The following is a 20,021-nucleotide window of genomic DNA, read 5'->3' on the forward strand; positions in this document are numbered from 1 at the left end:
TGACAAAATTATCATATGCGAATTCCGCTTGTGGTAAAATCAAATCTCATCCTGTTAGCTTATCTCCAACCAAACATCTCAACAAATTCCCCAAACTCCTATTCACCACCTTTGTTTGTCCACTAGTCTATGGATGATGTGATGAGATGAACTTCAAATCTGCCTTTAACTTCTTCTACAATGTGCACCATAAATACTAACGAACTTGGTGTCTCAATCTGGAACTATGCTCTTTGGTAGACCATGTAGTCTCACGAGTTCCTTGAAAAACAATTTTGCCACATCAACAACATCATTAGTTTTCTTGCAGGGAATGAAACGTGCCATCTTTGAAAACCTATCAGCCACCACAAAAATTGAATCATGCCCTCGCTAAGTCCTTGGTAAACTAAGAATAAAGTCCATACTAATATACCCCCACAACTTCTCTTGTACAGGTAATGGCTGATACAACCCTATATTTTGCTTTGCTCCTTTTGCCATCTGACATACTTGACAACTCTGTACAAACTTCTTGATATCTTGTTGCGACTGTCGTCAGTAATAATTCTCGCTAACCAGAGCAATGGTTTTATCTCGACTAAAATGTCCATCCAACCCTCTCCTATGCTTCTTTTTGATGAGATTCTCCCTTATAGAACTCCTTGGAATGCTCAACCGACTCCCTCTGAATAGCATACCAATCTGGATGATGAAATCCAACCACTAATAGGTTTTATACATGCTTTTCAAGCTTCTCCAAAATCAAGATTCTCTAGATACAAACTCTTGAGTTCCTTGAACTAAACCACTTCAATCTGCAACTCTGTCAACAAAAGTTGTCTCTTGCTAAGAGCATCCTCAACCTTGTTAGACTTCCCGATCATGTGTTTAAAAACAAATGTATAACTTAAAACTGAACCCATTTCAAATGCCTTTGATTCAACTTTTCTTGACTGTTCAAATATTGCAAAGCTTGTTGATCAATATAGAAAACAAACTCCTTAGGAAGAAGATAGTGTCTCTACTTCTTTAATGCCTGAACTATAGCGTAAAATTCTTGATCATAAACAAAATACTTTCTTTCGACATCATTTAATTGTTGGTAATTTGGCTAGAATAAGTTGATAAGGCTGTCATTATGGCAACATATTACCTATTTTGAGATGTTAGATCTTAAGGACAAGTTTGGAGTTAGTATAGTTAGAAAATTGTCTAAGTATAATGCTGATAAACAAGGTACAAGCAGAGAAATTTGTTCGGCGAGCTTAACTTGAAGTATATTAGGTTTTGCGGACTTAGAGGAATGTAGTATGGACACCAGAGAGTATATGTTCAAGATTGCAGAATGTTATTTTGAGTTTTGAGTAAGTCATGTACAGATTAGCAGAGATAGGTTTGACGGAGCATGACAGGGTAAACAACAGAGTATTGGCTTTTTGGTTAAGGAATTATTTCAAATTGCCAAAATAATCACCTCACAAAGTTGAGACGACATCCTAGACGTTAACCCACACATGGTAGAAGTTAGTTTTAAGTCTTGAGTAACGTGCAAACATTGCAAGGCCAACAGGTTAAAGATTTTGGTACAAAAAAACTTATCTTTTTGTTTAGCCAAGTATGACATTGTATTGTAATCATATAATGTTTATATGCGTACTTTGTATGCCTGCTATAGATGCAAATTTGATGTATAGAGTAGAGTAGTAGCATTATTGTTTTGTGAAGAGGAACAAAAAGGACTCATAAGATATTGTACATATCAGCAACCGCCAAATTTTGGTATTACTCTATATAACTTGTAAAGTTGTATATGCGTTGTTGAATTTTAATCAGATTTATGAATTATCTGATTTATAATTATAATTATCATACGGTTATAGATATATAAATAATTATGAGATTATATATATTAATATATATATTTAATACATATCCATACTATATTTCTATAATAATATTTAATCAAAGAGTTGTCCTTTATGATTACACCTTATGTTTTTTCTGACTAAAGCTATAAAACATTAACACTCCCTCTTAGCTAGGGAGGATATACACACGGATAAATATTACTTCAATGTAATATTACAAATAACAATTTTAAGGATATTGTAGAAGATTTCCACCATTTGATATCGCATTCGATATCATGAGTATTGGTCTTCCAAATTATCGACACATGATATTCACCGAGTACCCAAATAAGGTTTGATATCATGAGTTCTGGTCTTTCAGAATATCGGCACATGATATTCACCAAGTACTAAAAATACTATCACATCTAATATCATGAGTATTGGTCTCCTAGAATATCACATTTGATATTCATGAAGTACTCAAAAGTTTTGATATCACATTTGATATGATGAGTATTGGTCTCCCAAAATATTGACATTCGATATACACCGAGTACTCAAAAAGCTTTGATATCACATATGATATCATGAGTATTGGTCTCCCAGAATATCGACATTCGATATTCACCAAGTACTCAGAAATGTTTATAATGTTTATAAGGTATGTGGACACAAATTCTCATAATGCGCACCATATAAACATCTACAATGCCAAGTATAATCTATCATGATTTGCAAAAACATCATAAGATATCCATCATAATAGAAAATTAAGTTATTGTAAGATCGTCACCTTTTAATAACTTCTGCAAATACAAGTGATAATCATTTGAAAGTTGTCACTTCCTCATGATGTACATAGGGGGTAGGCCAATTAAAATCATAGTCACTCACAAGGACTTTTGAACTCCCTATGGATATCAGTTATCAGAGGTTCATTTTCAAGATTGCTTTTGAAGAAGTATTAGACTCCCTCTTCCTACAATAACATTCTCGGAGGAAAGGATCAAGGTACATAACTCTTATAGTATGTATTGAAAAACACAAACAAATAAATGAGATTTTAAGGTTAGATTAATAAAAATAAAATATTACAATAATTTGGTATTTTGAGACTCCATCTTAGAATATGTTTCCGAGCTGAATTCACTATAAAAGCATTTCAATTTATTCTTCATTTTGATGAAGATGATAAGGAAATAGAGAACTCCCTCTTAATCCAATATTTCACATGTGTTATGGATATTTGAAGTTCTTTAGAATGGACATCTTTGTGAATCTATATCTGAATTGCTGACTTTGGCAAAGGATGCTTGATGTTTCAGTCTATCAGGGAATTGAAATGCTAAGTGACCATCGTTGTCACATGTCAAGCACTGCATTTTAGAGTAATCTATCTGTTTCCGTTTCCCTTTGAATTTAGGAGTAATCTATCCCGTTTCTGTTTCCCTTTGAATTTAGGTTTCTTCCTTTTACCAACTTGGGTTGTGTGAGAATTTGAATATCACCTCCAAAAGAAGTATCATCTTGAGACATTAACATGCACTCTTCTTATAGGCAGTCAACCTTTAGTTGTGCAAGTTTAGGAAGCTTGGATCAAGAACATAGTCCTTGTTTAAAAGTTTTCCATGATGGTGGAAGTCCTTTTAGTGCTATCATGGTCAATTCTTTGTCATCATAGGTGTGACCAATTGTAGATATGAGATTTAAGAAAATTTGAGCGCACTGGATAAATTTGATCAGGATCATCTCTTAGGCTAGCTCTGATAGCATGTTGAATCATAATCAGATTTATGAATTATTTTGATTTATATTTATATTATCATACAATTCTAGATATAAAATTATTATGAGATTATATATATTTAATATATATCCATACAATTAATTTTATATATATATATATATATATATACATATATATATATATATATATATATATATATATAATAATATTTAATCAAAGAGTTGTGCTTTATGTCTACACCTTATGTTTTATCCGACTGAAGCTATAAAACATTAACATGCTTTGTATGAGTAGTAAGCTCCTATTTTGTATTGTAATTATAACTCCTAATAGAGTTAAGGCTTCTAACAAGGCCTAGTCCTCCAAGAAGGACAAATACAACATACAGATGTAGTAGACTCCTAACATAGTCCATATTTTTCACAAGATACTTTTGATTAGTGAATCATATTGTGGGTACCATCCCCACCAGGGTTTTCCCTTGGCTAGGGTTTCTCCAGTTAACAAACAATGGTGTTATGAGTTTCATTGTGTTATGTTTATGTGTACTTCTCATTTTTATCATCTATGCAAGTTTAAGGATTGTTAATAATATCCATAGTTGGACAAAACTTTGTGGGATACTAATTCATCCCCCCTCTCAGTACTCCTTGTTTCTATCATTAATTTCTCACTAAAATAAGCAATAGGTCTACCTTCTTGGCTCAAAACAACTCTTATTGCATTACAAGTAGCATCATAGTCTATTTGAAACACCTTATCAAAATCTAGAAGTGCTAAAGAAGGTTGTTCAGTAACTTTTTGTTTTAACAATTCAAAATTCTTATCTACTCCTGTAGTCCACTTAAACTCCTTCCTTTCCAATCTCATTGTTTCGATGAATTATCCACAAACATTGCCAAAACTCTTGATAAAAATTCTTTAAAAGCTAGCCAAACCATGTAAACATCTTACCTTAGTAGCACTCCTTGGAGTAGGCCATTTGAGGATAGCCTTAACTTTCTCTAGGTCCATTTTTAGACCTTTTGCTGAAACTACAAATCCCAGATACACTAGCTCGGTCACAAAATTGCACTTCTTCAAATTAATCAACAATTTCTCTTCCCTTAGCTTCTTAAACACCCTATGAATATGCATTACATGCTCCTCCAATGCCTTATTGAAGATAAAAATATCATTTAGGTAAACAATGACAAATTTACTTAGAAAGTTTTTTAGTACCTCATTCATGAGCCGCATGAAAGTGCTACTTGCATTGGTTAGCTCAAAAGGCATTACTAACCACTCATACAATCCTTTTGTCTTAAAGGCAATTTTCCATTCAGTTCATTCTTTGATCCAAATCTAGTGATAGCCACTTTTAAGATCTATCTTTATGAAATACACCGCTTTGCTCAAACAATCCATAATATCATCCATCCTCGGCCAAGGAAATCTATACTTGATTGTGATTTTATTGATAACCCTAGAATTGGTACACATCCTCCATTCTCGATTCGTCTTTGGTGCTAACACTATTGGTACTGTTGGTTCCCAAAACTGCAGATTGGAAATTCGAGAGCTTGCCACTTCTCCGATAGGACTTCTCAATCAGTTTTGGCCAACGAATGAGAATAATTCTTGATTCCCCTGCACTTCAGGCTTCGCTACACCCAGGCGGGTAAACCTTCACCTCAAACACTTACTGTCTGGTTCAAGGCTTTTCTATAGCGAATTTAAACTTCTAGAGTTCTCCGGTTGGCAAGGTCCTTGATCGATGAAACTGAAACTAGATGCTGTGTGTGAATTGAATGAATGTTTTGTATAAGGTTTTTTAATAATGGATTTGATGCTTGCAGAATGAATATATAGATTTTCTGACTTCAATAATAAAAAGACGAGTGCCTCTGCTCATTCGGGCAATAGAGTCAACTTCAGTGAATTTTCACATACAACTTAATAATGTTCTTATACACTTTACTGCCAACAATTAAATAATCAAGATGCAATAGATCAAATATTTATGCAATCTTAAATTAGTCCAGATGAGTTTTAACTCCTCCGGGAGACAAACTGGACACAGATATGGAAACAATTAAATATTTCACACCACCTGTGATGATTGAATTTAAATGCTAAATGACCATGTCCACTTATCCGTTATTTAAATTGTATACAAAATTCCAAAAGTTAATTACAAAAGACGATTCGTCTGCAATTTAAATCTCCATGCTTTTAATAATAAACAAAGAACATTTTATTTTATTATTAAAATAAAAATAATAGAATTTATATTACAAAGTCATATTGTAGCCCTTATTCCTCCGTACAAATGGATATAAAATACTCCTTGTTGTAAATATATGTTTGAATATTGTTTCTTGTCTTTTTGCTCCTCTTTTATATCTTTCTTCACAAATAGGTGTAACGTTTCAATATGAAACATTGTATCTTTTTATTAAATTCCACCTTTTCATGATTTCATTTTGATTTAAAATACTGGTAAGGTATCTATCGATTTGATTGCATTAGGAACTTCATCATTCGTTAGAGATCGAAAGACTTGCGGTAATAATATGCACAATTATAAGACTACATTCTTAACTAAAGCATCCCATCCATTCAAAGATGTAACACCTGAAACTGCATATCGTTGAGAGCCACAAAACCAAACACTACAGGCAACTTTTCAATTCCAATGACTGTAACGCTTCACAGAAGGAATGAATTCAATAGTTACACACATACCTATTGCAAAGATGCCAAGATTGATACTACAAAGTCACTTAACCAATTCGTAGCATCAAATACAATATCCATTGGTGTTTCCCATCGCCAAGTATATCCATAACAGTTCGAAGCCATATATAATTCAATTGATTTTGATATCTCCTGTGTCTTTACTGCATATATGTTATTGCCATCACCTTCAAACCCATTATTGTGCTGGATATGCAAGATATTGGGATATCATAAAACTGTCTTCACACTTATGTTTACATGTTTGGAATTCAATGTCATTAAATTCTCTTTATATGACATCCAATCACGTCATTTGTCTTTGTAATATATTTGTCGCACAACCCTGCCATACACATGCACATATATCTACATGATGGTCATTGCCTCCTATATTATCAAAATCGCTGATCCTTTGGTTAGAACGATTTGTGGATGATTAATATTTGCTTGCTCCAAACATTATTATTATTATTCCCTTTTTATTAGGAAATTGGGTTTGATTGCTTTTAAGACTAGCAGAGCTCCTTATTCCGTATGACTCCATGAATATCTCTATGCCGTGGTTTACTACACATGATAATTCCCACTTATGCATAGTGCTGTCAATTACTTGGAACAGTTACTTCTCCCTTTTCTCATGCTCGTGTAAAACCTTATGTGCTCACTCTCTTCCATAGCAGGGCCCTCACTGGTATAAGCTTTCAATCATTTGTTTGAACATTTGTAGCTGCAAGGATCTTCAGAAATTAAGTGTTGAGGATTTGAGTTGCCTGGAAACAATTATTCTTCACCACTGCTATATTTTGGAAATTATATCAGGAATATCTGATCTGGGGAAGCTGATAGACTTAAACTTTTCTCACTCTTTGAAGCTTGAACAGAAAATTTAGTGTTTTGAAGAATATCAAACTATTTATTGCAATGTCACTGTCATTATCCAAATCTGGAAGCACTGTTACTGAATGCTTAGGGTTAGTTATGATGTTTTAGAGAATCACTAAATATGGAAGGTAGGTGAAATTTTAGGATCTTATACAACGCTTTGTGATATGGCAAGGAAATCATTGAATATCACTGACATACAAAGGAAGAGAGTTTCCCAACATGATCAATTTTATTTTTTCACAAAGGTTTATTATTTTTTAAGGGCAAGGGAATCATGTCAGCATAATTGGAACCTTAAAATTTGGGCTCCATCAGGTACAACATATGGACTTAGACTCTTTCAAATCAACCTCTTCTCTAACAACTCCTGTACTTGTCTGTTCAAGTCTTCACTTTCTGCTGGTGTCATTCAGTGCACTTCCTTATTTGGTAAACTGGATCTTAGAATCAAGTCCATCTAATGACTGATCTGCCTTATTTTTGGTAATCCATCAGGCACATTATCGGATACAATATCCTCAAACTCATTCAACAAGTATGTAACTTGTACAGGTACATCTTGTACTTCTTCTTTACCATCTTTTCAAATTATAGTAAAATACATATGTTCATGTCTCATATCCTCTAGGAACTTTCTTCCATCAACAAAACATATTCTGGCATTACTGCATACCTTTTCTTCTACGTCCTTCAATAACTTTAGCTTATGTCACACTCTATCCTTTGTTATGGAATAGGTATTTGCATGACTATCATGTATAACACCACTGTCAAACTGTCATGGCCTATCCAACAACATATGACATGCATTCATGGGTATGATATCACATAGTACCTCATCATGGTAGCCCCCAATCTTGAACTTCACCAGACACTGTTCATTGACTCTGACCTTGTGGTCATCCTGCACTTAGGCAATCCGATATGGACGTGGGTGTTTGTGCCTCCTGAGTTTGATACAAAATTGTCGGTGCTTTCACAATTGATAACCACATCACAACACTTATCCTCACACTTGCACCTGGTGCGAAACAAGCTCTTCCTTTTCTCAGGTTCATTCTCACTACTCAGCAGGACTCTCTTGTTAACTAGAACTTCTCTTCTTTCAACATCTTCAGAATGTGACGACTTGGCATCTTCATCCACATCTGCAACTCTGGCTTGGCCTTCAGTTCTCCTATCCTTCCTTCATTAGTGCTGAGGACATTCATAGGTCCTAGACTTTTGTGGTGAAAACATTTTCCACGAAACCTCTTCTAGGTCCTTGTCCTCTTCCTCTTCATCTTTGATCTTTATTATTCTGATCATGAAAATGATTGAAATTATTTTCCCTTTGATTTTGGCTAATGCTGGCCTCATCTTTCTTGTGATCTTCATTTTGGCCTCCATAAGGTCGTCCATCGGATCTTCCACCACGACCTCTTCCACTTTACTTGCTCTCAAACTTCTTGTTCAATTTTTCCTCCACTCTTGGGGCAAACTATTATGCCCCTTCAATAGTGTTTGTTCTGACTAGAATTAACTCTTTTTGAATACTTGGCCTAAACCCATTAAGGTAACAAACATCTCTCTCCTTGTTAGCTTCTGCATGCCCTATTCTGATGAGGACTTGATAAAACAATTTTAAATGCTCCCAAACAGATATTCCCACTTGATTCAACCATTGCAGTTCTTTAATAAATCAAGCTCATAATCGATAGGAGTGAATTGTCGCTTCAATTTATCTACCATTCGATCCCATCTTGTGATTTTCTTCTTTCATCTTTTGTTTCGCTCCAATTGAATTTCTCGCCACTAGATCTTCATATGACCCTTCAGTTTGGCCTTCACAAACTTGACCTTATTAGGATCCTTGATATCTTCATACTCAAAATACTCTTCTACTTCATTGAGCTAGTTGAACAATTCCTCTAAGTTACAATTTCTCAAAAATGTGGAGACCTGAACCTTAGGTCATTTTCCAATCTTGGAAATGGCCCTGAAAAGTCTTCCTTTCTCTTGGTTCATAACTTCAGCTTCTCCCTGATCAAGATTTTCTTCTTCCTCGAACTCATCCTCACTTTCATCTGTTACTGCAAAATTCATCCCTCTGCAAATATCTTCTCGCAAGGCATGCACTTGCTTATAGAGGTCAGGTGTCACACCTCCGACTTTTTCGCCACTTTCCCCCTCAGCCGTGGAATTTTTGTGCATATTGTTGAAACCCTAAACCATGGTCTTGGTGCAAATTGCCTCACAGCCAACGATTTGTTTGCATATTTAGGAACTCTTGCTTTGATACCACTTGATGAAGGGTACTCCCCTCACTACCACAAACACGTAACAAAAATAGAGAAGCAAAAAAAATTTGGAAGAATAGAAATTGGGCTTCTTATTATCTCCAAAAGTATGGAATTATGGATTTTAGAAATACTATATGCAAAGCCGCATGGGTGTTTTTCTTATAATATTATGGAAGACAAAGCCACGAAGAACCACCCAGGGATGCCCTAGACAACCCTATGAACATTCCTTATATTGGCAATTTTCTACCATTTGGGAAAGTTCTAGAATTTAGCCTTAACTCTTGAGGCTGACCGACCCTAAAATTATTTTCATGTTCATATGTATTACATTAAGTCAACTCAAAACAATTTCAAATTTAATTTTAGGTAGCCCAACTTCTAGAGGCCATAACTTCTTAGCCATAGACTTGATTGGCTATTATAACAACTTATCAAAAATGACAACTGTTGATATATTTTGCTCAATGGGAAAAAGCATTTGTTTGCCAGGGTTTGACCTTGTTTTGGAGCCTCTGAGGCCTTCAAAATTGAGATCAAAGTTTTAATACCAAAATTCCTTAATAACTTCACTAAATCATATGGTATGGCAATGAAACACAACTGGCAGACTGATACATCTAAGATGAACCTCCACCTGTGAGATTAGAACATTTTGAGCTCGTATGAACAACTTACTAAAAATAGTAAATTTCTACAAATAACAACACTGCATTGAAACAACCTTTATTGAAAAGATAGAAACATAAATATTTTTGGGTGATGTAAGATTGCCCTTACACCTAGGATGCTCCTACATCAGACACTTGAGGTAATTTGAGAAGTGACCCTATCACGTTTTAGGTCTTTAGAGGAAAGCCAAGATAGTTAACCTCCTCCCTTGTTAGCCATGATGAATCTTCTATAGGTCATCCTTTCTATTTGACTAGATATTCTTCATATGTCTTGTTCCTTGTGCTTTTGCCAACACAACTATCCAGTATATCCTCAGTTTCTTTTGTAGCTGAAGTAGTTGCCAGAATACTCCATTGGGCTTCTGTAATCTCATCTTCAACACCCCCTTCACGATACTGTGTCAGATCTGAAATGTTAAATATTGATGAAATATTCAATTCAGTGGGCATCTCTACTTCATAGGCATTTCTCGAATCATGCTTCTTCAGTATCTTACATGGTCCAAACTTCTTCATTTCCAACTTATTATAAGTTTTTATTGGAAATCGCTCCTTCCTCAAATGAACCACAACTTCATCTCCAACTTGAAATTCCTTATGCCTCCTTTTCTCATTTGCGTTGGCCTTTTTGTGTATTAATTTGGTAATGTGCTTCCTCACCCCCTCTCAGATTTTCTTCAAGTGCTCTGAAAAATTCTCATCTTTAACACTACTTATCTTACCTTTGTTCAACTTCCTCAATTCAGAAGCATTTCTAGGACTTCTTCCATATAAAATCTGGAATGGTGATTTACCATTGCTCCTGTTGACAAAATTATTATAAGCAAATTTTGCTTGTGGTAAAATCAAATAACATATTGCTGGCTTATATTGAACCAAACATCTCAGCAAATTCCCCAAACTCCTATTCGCCACCTCTGTCTCTCCATAAGTCCGTGGATGATGTGTTGAGCCGAACTTCAAATCTATCTTTAACTTCTTCTATAATGTGCACCAAAAATACCCAACAAACTTGGTGTCTTAATTTGAAACGATGCTCTTTGGTAGACCATGTAGTCTCACCACTTGAAAAACAATTTTGCCACATGAACAATATCATTAGTCTTCTTGTAAGGAATGAAATGTGTCATTTTTGAAAACCTGTTGATGGACCCCAAATTTTCGGTCTCCATTTGTGATATTGGAAACTCAAAAAGAGTGGGGTGCTTGAAAATTTGAGCTCCACTTTCCGTCAACTTTCACCAAGGAAAGATTAGAATCATAAGTTCTATGGTGATACACTATTGAATAGTAAAATGTTAGTTCATGTTGCAGATGCAGGGGAGATAGCTGTTGTTATTTCAATGCTTGAAGGTGAAAAGGATGGCTCAGAATTGGATACTTGGTAAAATTCTAAAGATGTTGTACTTATGGAAGAAGTAGAAGTTGCTAATGAAGTCTTCGTGCCATTATGTGCTGAAGTGAACATGAACTTAATAGGAAGAGAACGACATTTACCATTCCCAAAGAATATACTCAATGCTGAAGGCCATAAAGGTTTCACATATTTCCACCCATGAATGATTTGAAACAAGTGTTGGTTGAAGACTCTAGTCTGAGACCCACAACTATGCCACCTTGTAAGGAAACCAACCAAGTAAATACAGTATCTAGAGGTGAAGTTTCTGATTCTGCTACAGAATCAAGGGATAGAGATATGCCTACTTCCTTGGTTGGGAACTCTCAAGCTTGTATGTTCATAACTGATTGCCAGAACATAGTAAAACCTTCTGTGGGCGAAAGTTAAGAGGAGAAAGGAGATGTGTTGCAGAATTTCTTCCTCAAATTGCTGAAAGCTTGAACAAATCACATGCTAAAATAGGAGAGAAGCATTCTGGTAGTCATCTTGTTGACATATCTCTCAGTCAAGTTCCAACTAATGGCTCAAGATTATCAGCTGGTAAGGACACAGTAAAGAGGGTCAATGCAGAAGTTGGTATTATAGATGGAGAATCATCCCAAAGAAGCAAAAGGAAAAACCCAGATTCAAAGGATTCAAAATGCTGAGATGTAGTTGATACATGGGATTCTATGTTGTTCAATCAAAGGCATGGAAAGAATGCAAAACAAAAGGGGCAGCAATGATTCCTTCTACAGTTTTTAAAGCAGACATGACAATCAACAAGAGGTTCTCAGTCAACGTTTCCATTAGCAAATGTTTCTAAAGCATCATCAAGTAGCAGAAGGAGGAAGTTGAACCGTCAGCAAATGTCTGAACTATCTCATTATAACAGAGATTTTCAGATTTGAAAAGTAATCATTAGCAATCAATGATAAATTCAAAAGAAGCTGCTGGAAGTTGTGATTAAGATGAAGTATGTATATAGTTCCAGAATATATCAAGTAAAGGTTAATAAGCATCAGGTCTGTGCAAAGTAAATACAATTGTGGTGCTGCCTGGTCTACATTGGTGTCTTCGAATAAGGGAAAATTTAAGATGCACACATGATTGTAATCAGGAGAATAGCCTTTTGCATTCTGCAACAACAGGGAGTTCATGCATCCTTTATCTAAGCTGTGCTTACATGAAGATTTTCAGACCTGGAGCCTTTCCAAATCACCGAAATTTGTATCTGAAAATGTGAAGCGATATTTGGAAATAGTGGAAAATTGCCTTGGAAAATGATTGTTAGAGACACGACAGTAGAAGTGCATCGAAACAGAAGGAGCCTCTGCCTGAAGGGACACGCACAGGATAAACCACTGGAAGGCTATCAATCATTGTTGAGAGGACTCCATTAATTATACCTGTAAACTGTAGCGAAAATCAACCCGATGATAATAATTTATTTTTGTGTTGCCAATCGCATGAGGTATGGCCGGATTTTGTCTTCAGCAAGGGGTTTCAAGTCTTGCGCTTTTGTTGCTTCACGCTATGAGTAAATTCTCAGGCGAAGTATTTCCTAGGATTGCGTGAGTGGTAGTTCTGCCTATTCATCAGTAGTTTGACGTTTTGTGTTTTGTTTTGCAGGTCCAAGTGCGTGGGAAAATCTGGAGTGATCAAACATTTCAAAATGGAGCATTATTCATATTACTAATTTTATCTTCGGATAAAGTTTATTGGCATTGATTATACAAAGTTTGTATTAAGAATAAACTTCCAAGATATTTGAAGGGAGTTACGATTGGTTTGTTGTTATGAAGAGTTGCATCATTTTGAAAAAATTAGATGCCGAATGGGTGTGTCTATTCACCCAAACACCCTTTCATCGCCTATAAATATATGATGTAAAATCAAAATAAGGAGATGACATTACATTATTCATATTTTAAATTTTTTGCCTGCCTATGCACGATGATATATTATATTATTTTATTAGTGGAGAAATGAAGTTTTTGAACTAAGCCCGTGGGTTGAATTACGGAGTAAATTCATATGCGATTCCAGATAAATTCGTAGTAAATAGATCATCTGTAAGGAGTGTCTTTATTGTGATTTATTTCTGGCAAATTTATTTATTTTAATTTCGGAGTTTTAAATTATTATTAAGTTGTGTCCTTTGTAAATGTTTTTAATTTATTTTCTATAAATATTTTAATATTCGGATAAGTGGATTGGATCATTATTGCATTTTAAATTTGATAAACATAAATATTGTGAAATATTTTATTGTTTCCGTATTTATGTCTAATTTGTCTCCACAGGAGTTAAAGTGCATTTTAGAGTTATTCAAAATTGCATTTATATAATTGATCCATCGCATTTGAATTATTAAAATTGTTTATAGTTTAATATATTGAACTTTATAAAGTTGTACATCTTAGCTTATAATGTTGACTCTGATTGCCCATTTAATTAGGCACTGGTCCTTTACTCTTGAATCATAATCCATATGCAAGCAATTTTTTCATTTCTTTCCCTTTAAGGAATTAATATTCAACTGTTGCATTAATCTATATTTATTTTTTATCTAAACATTATTTCAATCATTTACTTTTGTTCTTAGTTCAAAAATTGCAAGTTTAAAGTTTTCCTATAGTTCTTGCCATTTGGGAAACTTTTATTGTATTTGTGTTCTAATCGATCTGTTTTAAGCATCTTGGATCTAAGCATTTCGTCCAGGATTAGGTACACCCGCCTCCGTCTTGCAGAGCCGAAAGTGCAGTGAACTCGAATCGTGTTGTTCAGTTCTGCAAGTTGGCCTTAACCAGTTGGATATCCCAGCATCGAGCAGGCAAGGTTCGTAGGATTCCAATCTGCGGTTTTGGGAACCAACACCTGTCAAGCACCACAAAAATTGAATCATACCCTTAGTGAATCCTTGGTAAACTAAGAACAAATTTTTACTGATATCCTCTCACAACTTCTCTAGTACAGGTAATGATTGATACAACCCTATATTTTGCTTTTCTCCTTTTGCCATCTGACATACTTTGCAACTCTGTACAATTTTTTTGACATCTTGGTGTGACTGTGGCCAGTATTAATTCACATTAACTAGAGAAATGGTTTTATCTTGACCAAAATGTCCAACCAACCCTCCACTATGCTTCTTGATGAGATTCTCCCTTGTAGAACTCCTTGGAATGCACGACTGACTCCCTTTGAATAGCATACCACCTTGGATGATGAAATCCAACTACTTTGTTTTGTTTAGAGTAACAGGTTTTGTACAACCTTTTCAAGCTTCTCCAAAATCAGGATCCTTTGGATACAAACTCTTGAATTCCTTGAAGCCAACCACCTCAATCTGCAACTTTGTTAGTAAAAGTTGTCTTTTGCTAAGAGCATCTGCAACCTTGTTAGACTTCCCTCTCATTTCTTTCAAAACAAATGTATAACTGTGCAAAAAATCAACCCATTTCAAATGCCTTTGATTCAACTTTTCTTGGCTGTTCAAATATTGCAAAACTTGATGATTAGTATACATTAAAAACTCCTTATGAAGAAGACAATGTTTCCACTTTTTCAATATCTGAACTATAGCTTAAAATTCTTGATCATAAACAAAATATTTTCTTTTGGCATCACTTAGCTTATTATTGAAATAAGTAATAGGGGTACCTTCTTGGCTCAAAACCACTCCTATTACAATACCACTAGTGTCACAATCTACTTGAAACAACTTATTAAAACCTCGAAGTGCGAAAACAAGTTGTTCTGTAAGTTTCTGTTTTAACAATTCAAAGCTCTTATCTGCTCCTATAGTCCACATAAACTCCTTTCTATCCCTTGTCATTGTTTTAGTCAAGGGTCCACAAACATTGCTGAAACTCTTGATAAACTTTCTGTAAAAACTAGCCAAATCATGAAAAGATCTTGCCTCAGTAGCACTCCTTGGAGTAGGCCATTCAAGGACAACCTTCACTTTCTTTGGGTCCATTTTTAAACCTTTTGCTGAAACTACAAATCCCAGAGACACTAACTCCTTCACAAAACTACCCTTCTTCAAATTAATCAATAGTTTCTCTTCCCTTTAACTTCTTAAATACCCTACGAATTGCATTATATGCTCCTCCAATGTCTTACTGAAGATCTAAATATCATCTCGGTAAACAATGCCAAACTTACCCAAAAATTCTTTCACTATGTCATTCATGAACCACATGAAAGTGCTCAATGCATTGGTTTGCCCAAAGGCATGAATAACCACCAATATGATCCTTATTTTGTCTTGAAGGTAGTTTTCCATTCATCTCCTTCTCTGATCCCAATTTGGTGATATCCACTCTTCAGATTTATCTTTGTGAAATACACAGCTTCGCTCACATAGTCCATTATATCAGACATCCCTGGCAAGAGAAATTTGTACTTGTTTTTGATTTTATTGATAGCCTTAGAATTTGTACACATCCTCCATTCTTCATTCTTCTTTGGTGCTAATACTGTTGTTACAACATATGGATTCAAACTCTCTTGGATCAACCCCTTTTGCAACAACTCTTGTATTTGTTTGTTCAAATCTTCACTTTTTGTTGGTGTCATTCAGTGCGTTGCCTTATTTGGCAAACTGGCTTTTGGAATTAAGTGCATCTAATAATTGATCTTTCTTACTGGTGGTAATCGATCAAGCACATTATCAGATACAATATCTTGAAACTCATTTAGTAAATTTGTAACTTCTGCAAGTACATTTTCTACTTCTTTACCATCTTTTGGAACTATAGAAAAACACTTATACTCATGTCTCATATCCTCTCAAAAATTTCTTGTATCAACAAAACATATTCTAGCATTACTGCATACCTTTTCTTCTATGTCCTTCAATGACTTAAGCTTATGTTGCACTCCATCCTTGTTAGGGAATAAGTATTCACACGATCATCATGAACAACATGCTTGTCAAATTGCCACAACATATGACATGCATCCATAGGTGTGATATCACATAGTACCTCATCATGGTAGCTCCTAATCTTGAACTTCACTAGACACTGCTCATTGACCTTGACCTTGTAGTCATCCTACACCTAGACAATTTGTATGGACATGGGTGTTTTTGCCTCTTGAGCTTTAATTTCATGAGCATCTCCTTTGACACCAAATTGTCTATGCTTCCACTATTGATAATCACATTACAACACTTATCCTCACACTTGCACACAGTGCAAAAAAAACTCCTCCTGTGCTTAGGTTTATTCTCACCAGTCAACAAGACTCTTCTGTTAACTAGAACTTCTGCTCTTTCAACATCTTCAGAATGTGATGATTTGGCATCTTCATATGTGCAACTTTGGCTTGACCTTCAGTTCTACTATCCGTCCTTCCTTGGCATTTAGGACATTCATAGGCCCTATGACCTCCGCAGTGAAAACATTTTCCACAAAAACCTTCTCTTCTAGGTCCTTGTCCTCTTCCTCTTCCTCTTCCTCTTTGATCCCTATTATTCTGATCATGGAAATAATTGAAATTATTTTGCCTTTGATTTTGGCCACTACTGACATCATCCTTCTTCTAATCTTCATATTAGCCTCCATAAGATCTTCCACTGGCTCCTCCACCACGACCCCTTCACTTTGCTTGTTCTCAAACTTCATGTTCAAATTTTCCTCTACTCTTAAGCAAATTGGTATGCCTCTTCAATATTGTTCATACAGTTTTCACCTTGTCAGCTTCCGCATGGCCTGTTCTGATGAGGACTCGATAGAATTCTTCTGTATACTCGTGAACAAATCTTCTTGCTTGCTTCAACCATTGCATTTTCTACAGCAGATCAAGCTCATAATCAATGGGAATGAATTGTTGCTTCAATTTATCTACCATTCGATCCCATCTTGGGATACTCTCCTTTCCTATTTTGTTTCACTCCAATTGAATTTCTTGCCACTAAATCTTAGCACAACCCTTTAGTCTGGCCTTCACAAACTTGACCATATCAAGATCTTTGATATCTTCATATTCAAAATATACTTCTAATTCATCGATTCGACCGATCAATTAATATAGATTAAGATTTCTCGCAATTGTGGGGACCTCAATCTTAAGTCTTTCCCAAATCTTGGAAATGGCCATGAAAAGTCTTTCTTCCTTGTGGTTCATAGTTTTGCCTTCTCCTTCTTGATCAAGATTTCCGTCTTCCTCGAATTCATCCTCACTTTCATCTATTACTGCAAAATTCATCCCTCTACAAATCTCTTCTTGCAATGCTTGCACTTGCCTCTGGAGGGCTCTAACCTCAGGGTCACACCTTGTTACATCCCAATTTTTGACCTAGTTTGAAATATAACCGTGGAGGTTCGCATGAAGTCAGTTGACAGTTTAATTTGATATAATCTAGTGAATTGATAAGTTGGTCGTTATGATTTCAAGTGTAGATGACATGTTAGTTGATCGTTAATCGCCAGTCCATGAAATTAGGATGAAAGGTTAACTGTTATGATTATTTATGATTATATAATTTATAATTTAAATTACGGAGAAAATTCTTGCAGGGAGCATGCCAAAGGGGTGGAAGCATTGTCAGAAAAGAATTAGGCAGGGCATCGCCATCACTGGGCAGATGGGTAAAGGACCTAGCCAGAATACATCTGCGGGACTTGCATGAGTTATTTAATAATTTAATTAAAATAATTGGGATAAATATTAAACGTATATTAAAGGATTTTAAATTATCTTTTGTTGTAGTATTTTTAATAATTTTTTATAAATGATCAATGATTTGGCACCATTATAATTTAATAAGTAATGTTCCTTATACATATAAGATTTTAATAACGTTCGAATTATAATAACATTTCAATTATTATAATTCTTGAATTATAACTTTCTAACTCTATTCTTTTCGATCAAATATTCTTTGCTTTTTAACGATAGCACTTGGCATGGAGATTGATTTATTGTTGACAATTTGAATTGTATAGTTATTTTTCAACTTTATTTCTTTAAAAAAAATAAATTTGATTTGATAGGCTTTCGGATGGTTTCTTGTAACTGCTGGAAGTCGATTAGCCAAGATCATCTTTATATTAGAAGCTTTCCGAGTGCTCGGACTTATTCTTTTCATCATTTTTATTCAGACGGATTGGGGACTTATGGCTTCCAACATAAGAAGGAAACTGCAAGCTTAGTTTTAGATAATGATCTCATTCTTTTCCTACTGCACTCATATCTCCCTGTCCATAGCCAAGCAAGGATCAAGTCTCTCTACCTGCCATAAGAGAGTTCAGGGCCAGTCTTTTATTTTACGGCCACCCAATTTCATCTACTGCGGGTCTCTAAGCAAGATAGACGGGATTATGAGACATAGACACTTCTCAGGCATTAGTGGCAAAAAGTCACGTAAGAGTCTACCTTTAAAACTCGTGTTACTTTCCATTGCTATCCATAAGACCCGAGCTGTATATAAGTTCTTTGTTTTTACTCTGCAAAGTGTGTCGTTCTTCCTGTGTGACATCGATCTGTGCTTGATGCACATCGTATTCCATTTAAAAGTTTGCCACTTCCTTAGTTGCGATATAATACAATGATAAAAGCCGGTCATAATCTCTCCAAGTTTATTGTGTTCTTTAAAAAATCTGTTGTGACCTTTGCAAGCAATTGTTTTACCTTGTGATAGACTATCAATAACTAATGCTCAAGTCTGTGAAATATCTTGTAGAACATTCAATTTCCCTTGGTGTTATTCTGATTTATACACAAGTTTGGTGTTTCCTTTATTTAAATACACATCCAAATATGAGATTTCTTTGATTCATGTAAGATCAATGGCCAGAATGTTATTATTTTTGATGGTAATCAAATGCATTTTGATATATTACAAATAAAGGGTAATGAGATACTGAAAAATAGTACACCAAGGATTTCACCCGGCATAAATGCCAGTATAGGGTATAGAAGGTGTAAAGTATCCATGTGGAAAAAATCTAAAGGCACCAAGGAATCACTGGCTTGATGGCCTGAGAATGGTGAGATGTAGAGATAACTGCAAACACAAAGGATATTAAAATAATAATATAAACAATGCATAAGCTCATGCATGTACCACTCATGAAGTTTGTTGTGAATAATGATGTCAATTTCATGATCTTTAAAGAATATAATCACAGAATGTGAAATGATGATTGCATGCAAACTTCTTGAATAAATGATAGAGCTGTCTACTCTAAGAATTCTGGGTACCTGGGACTCACCCAATTGTGTAGCCAGAAGAGGGGTGATGAGGCGTGAGAAAGGAATCATCAATAATATGAACCAGTATCAGTTAGGACATTTCATTATTTATCTTTTATTATGAATTAATAGCTCATGCAAATTCCTGTTATGGTGATCTCCTACTGCCAAGTTGTACGGTGAGTTAATTATCAAAAAGTCCAGTGAATGGTAAGATGATCCCTGTCAATTCCGGGTAGGGAGGGCCAATCTCGTTAGAGATCGTGTGGGGATATATATTGTGGTCCG

The 20,021-nt window shown here is 35.1% G+C and overlaps 1 protein-coding gene across 3 annotated transcripts in view; it reads left to right on the forward strand.

Moving 5' to 3' along the window:
- The window catches only part of LOC149559817 (3-oxoacyl-[acyl-carrier-protein] synthase II, chloroplastic-like), a 96,747-nt gene that overhangs the window by 50,611 nt on the left and 26,115 nt on the right, over nt 1-20,021 (forward strand). Inside the window, exon 13 of one of the 3 annotated variants that reach the window (XM_089824311.1) lies at nt 13,155-13,528. The exons of the other annotated variants lie outside the window; for them this stretch is intronic. Within the exon in view, the coding sequence (XP_089680437.1) occupies nt 13,155-13,253 (99 nt within the window). The 3' untranslated portion in view covers nt 13,254-13,528. Of the gene's footprint in view, nt 1-13,154; nt 13,529-20,021 lie in introns of those variants that run through there. 3 annotated transcript variants of the gene reach the window in all.

Source organism: Cupressus sempervirens, chromosome 4 (genome assembly GCF_028749045.1).
Source record: "Cupressus sempervirens isolate cs-2001-9-10 chromosome 4, ASM2874904v1, whole genome shotgun sequence".
NCBI lineage: Eukaryota > Viridiplantae > Streptophyta > Pinopsida > Cupressales > Cupressaceae > Cupressus > Cupressus sempervirens.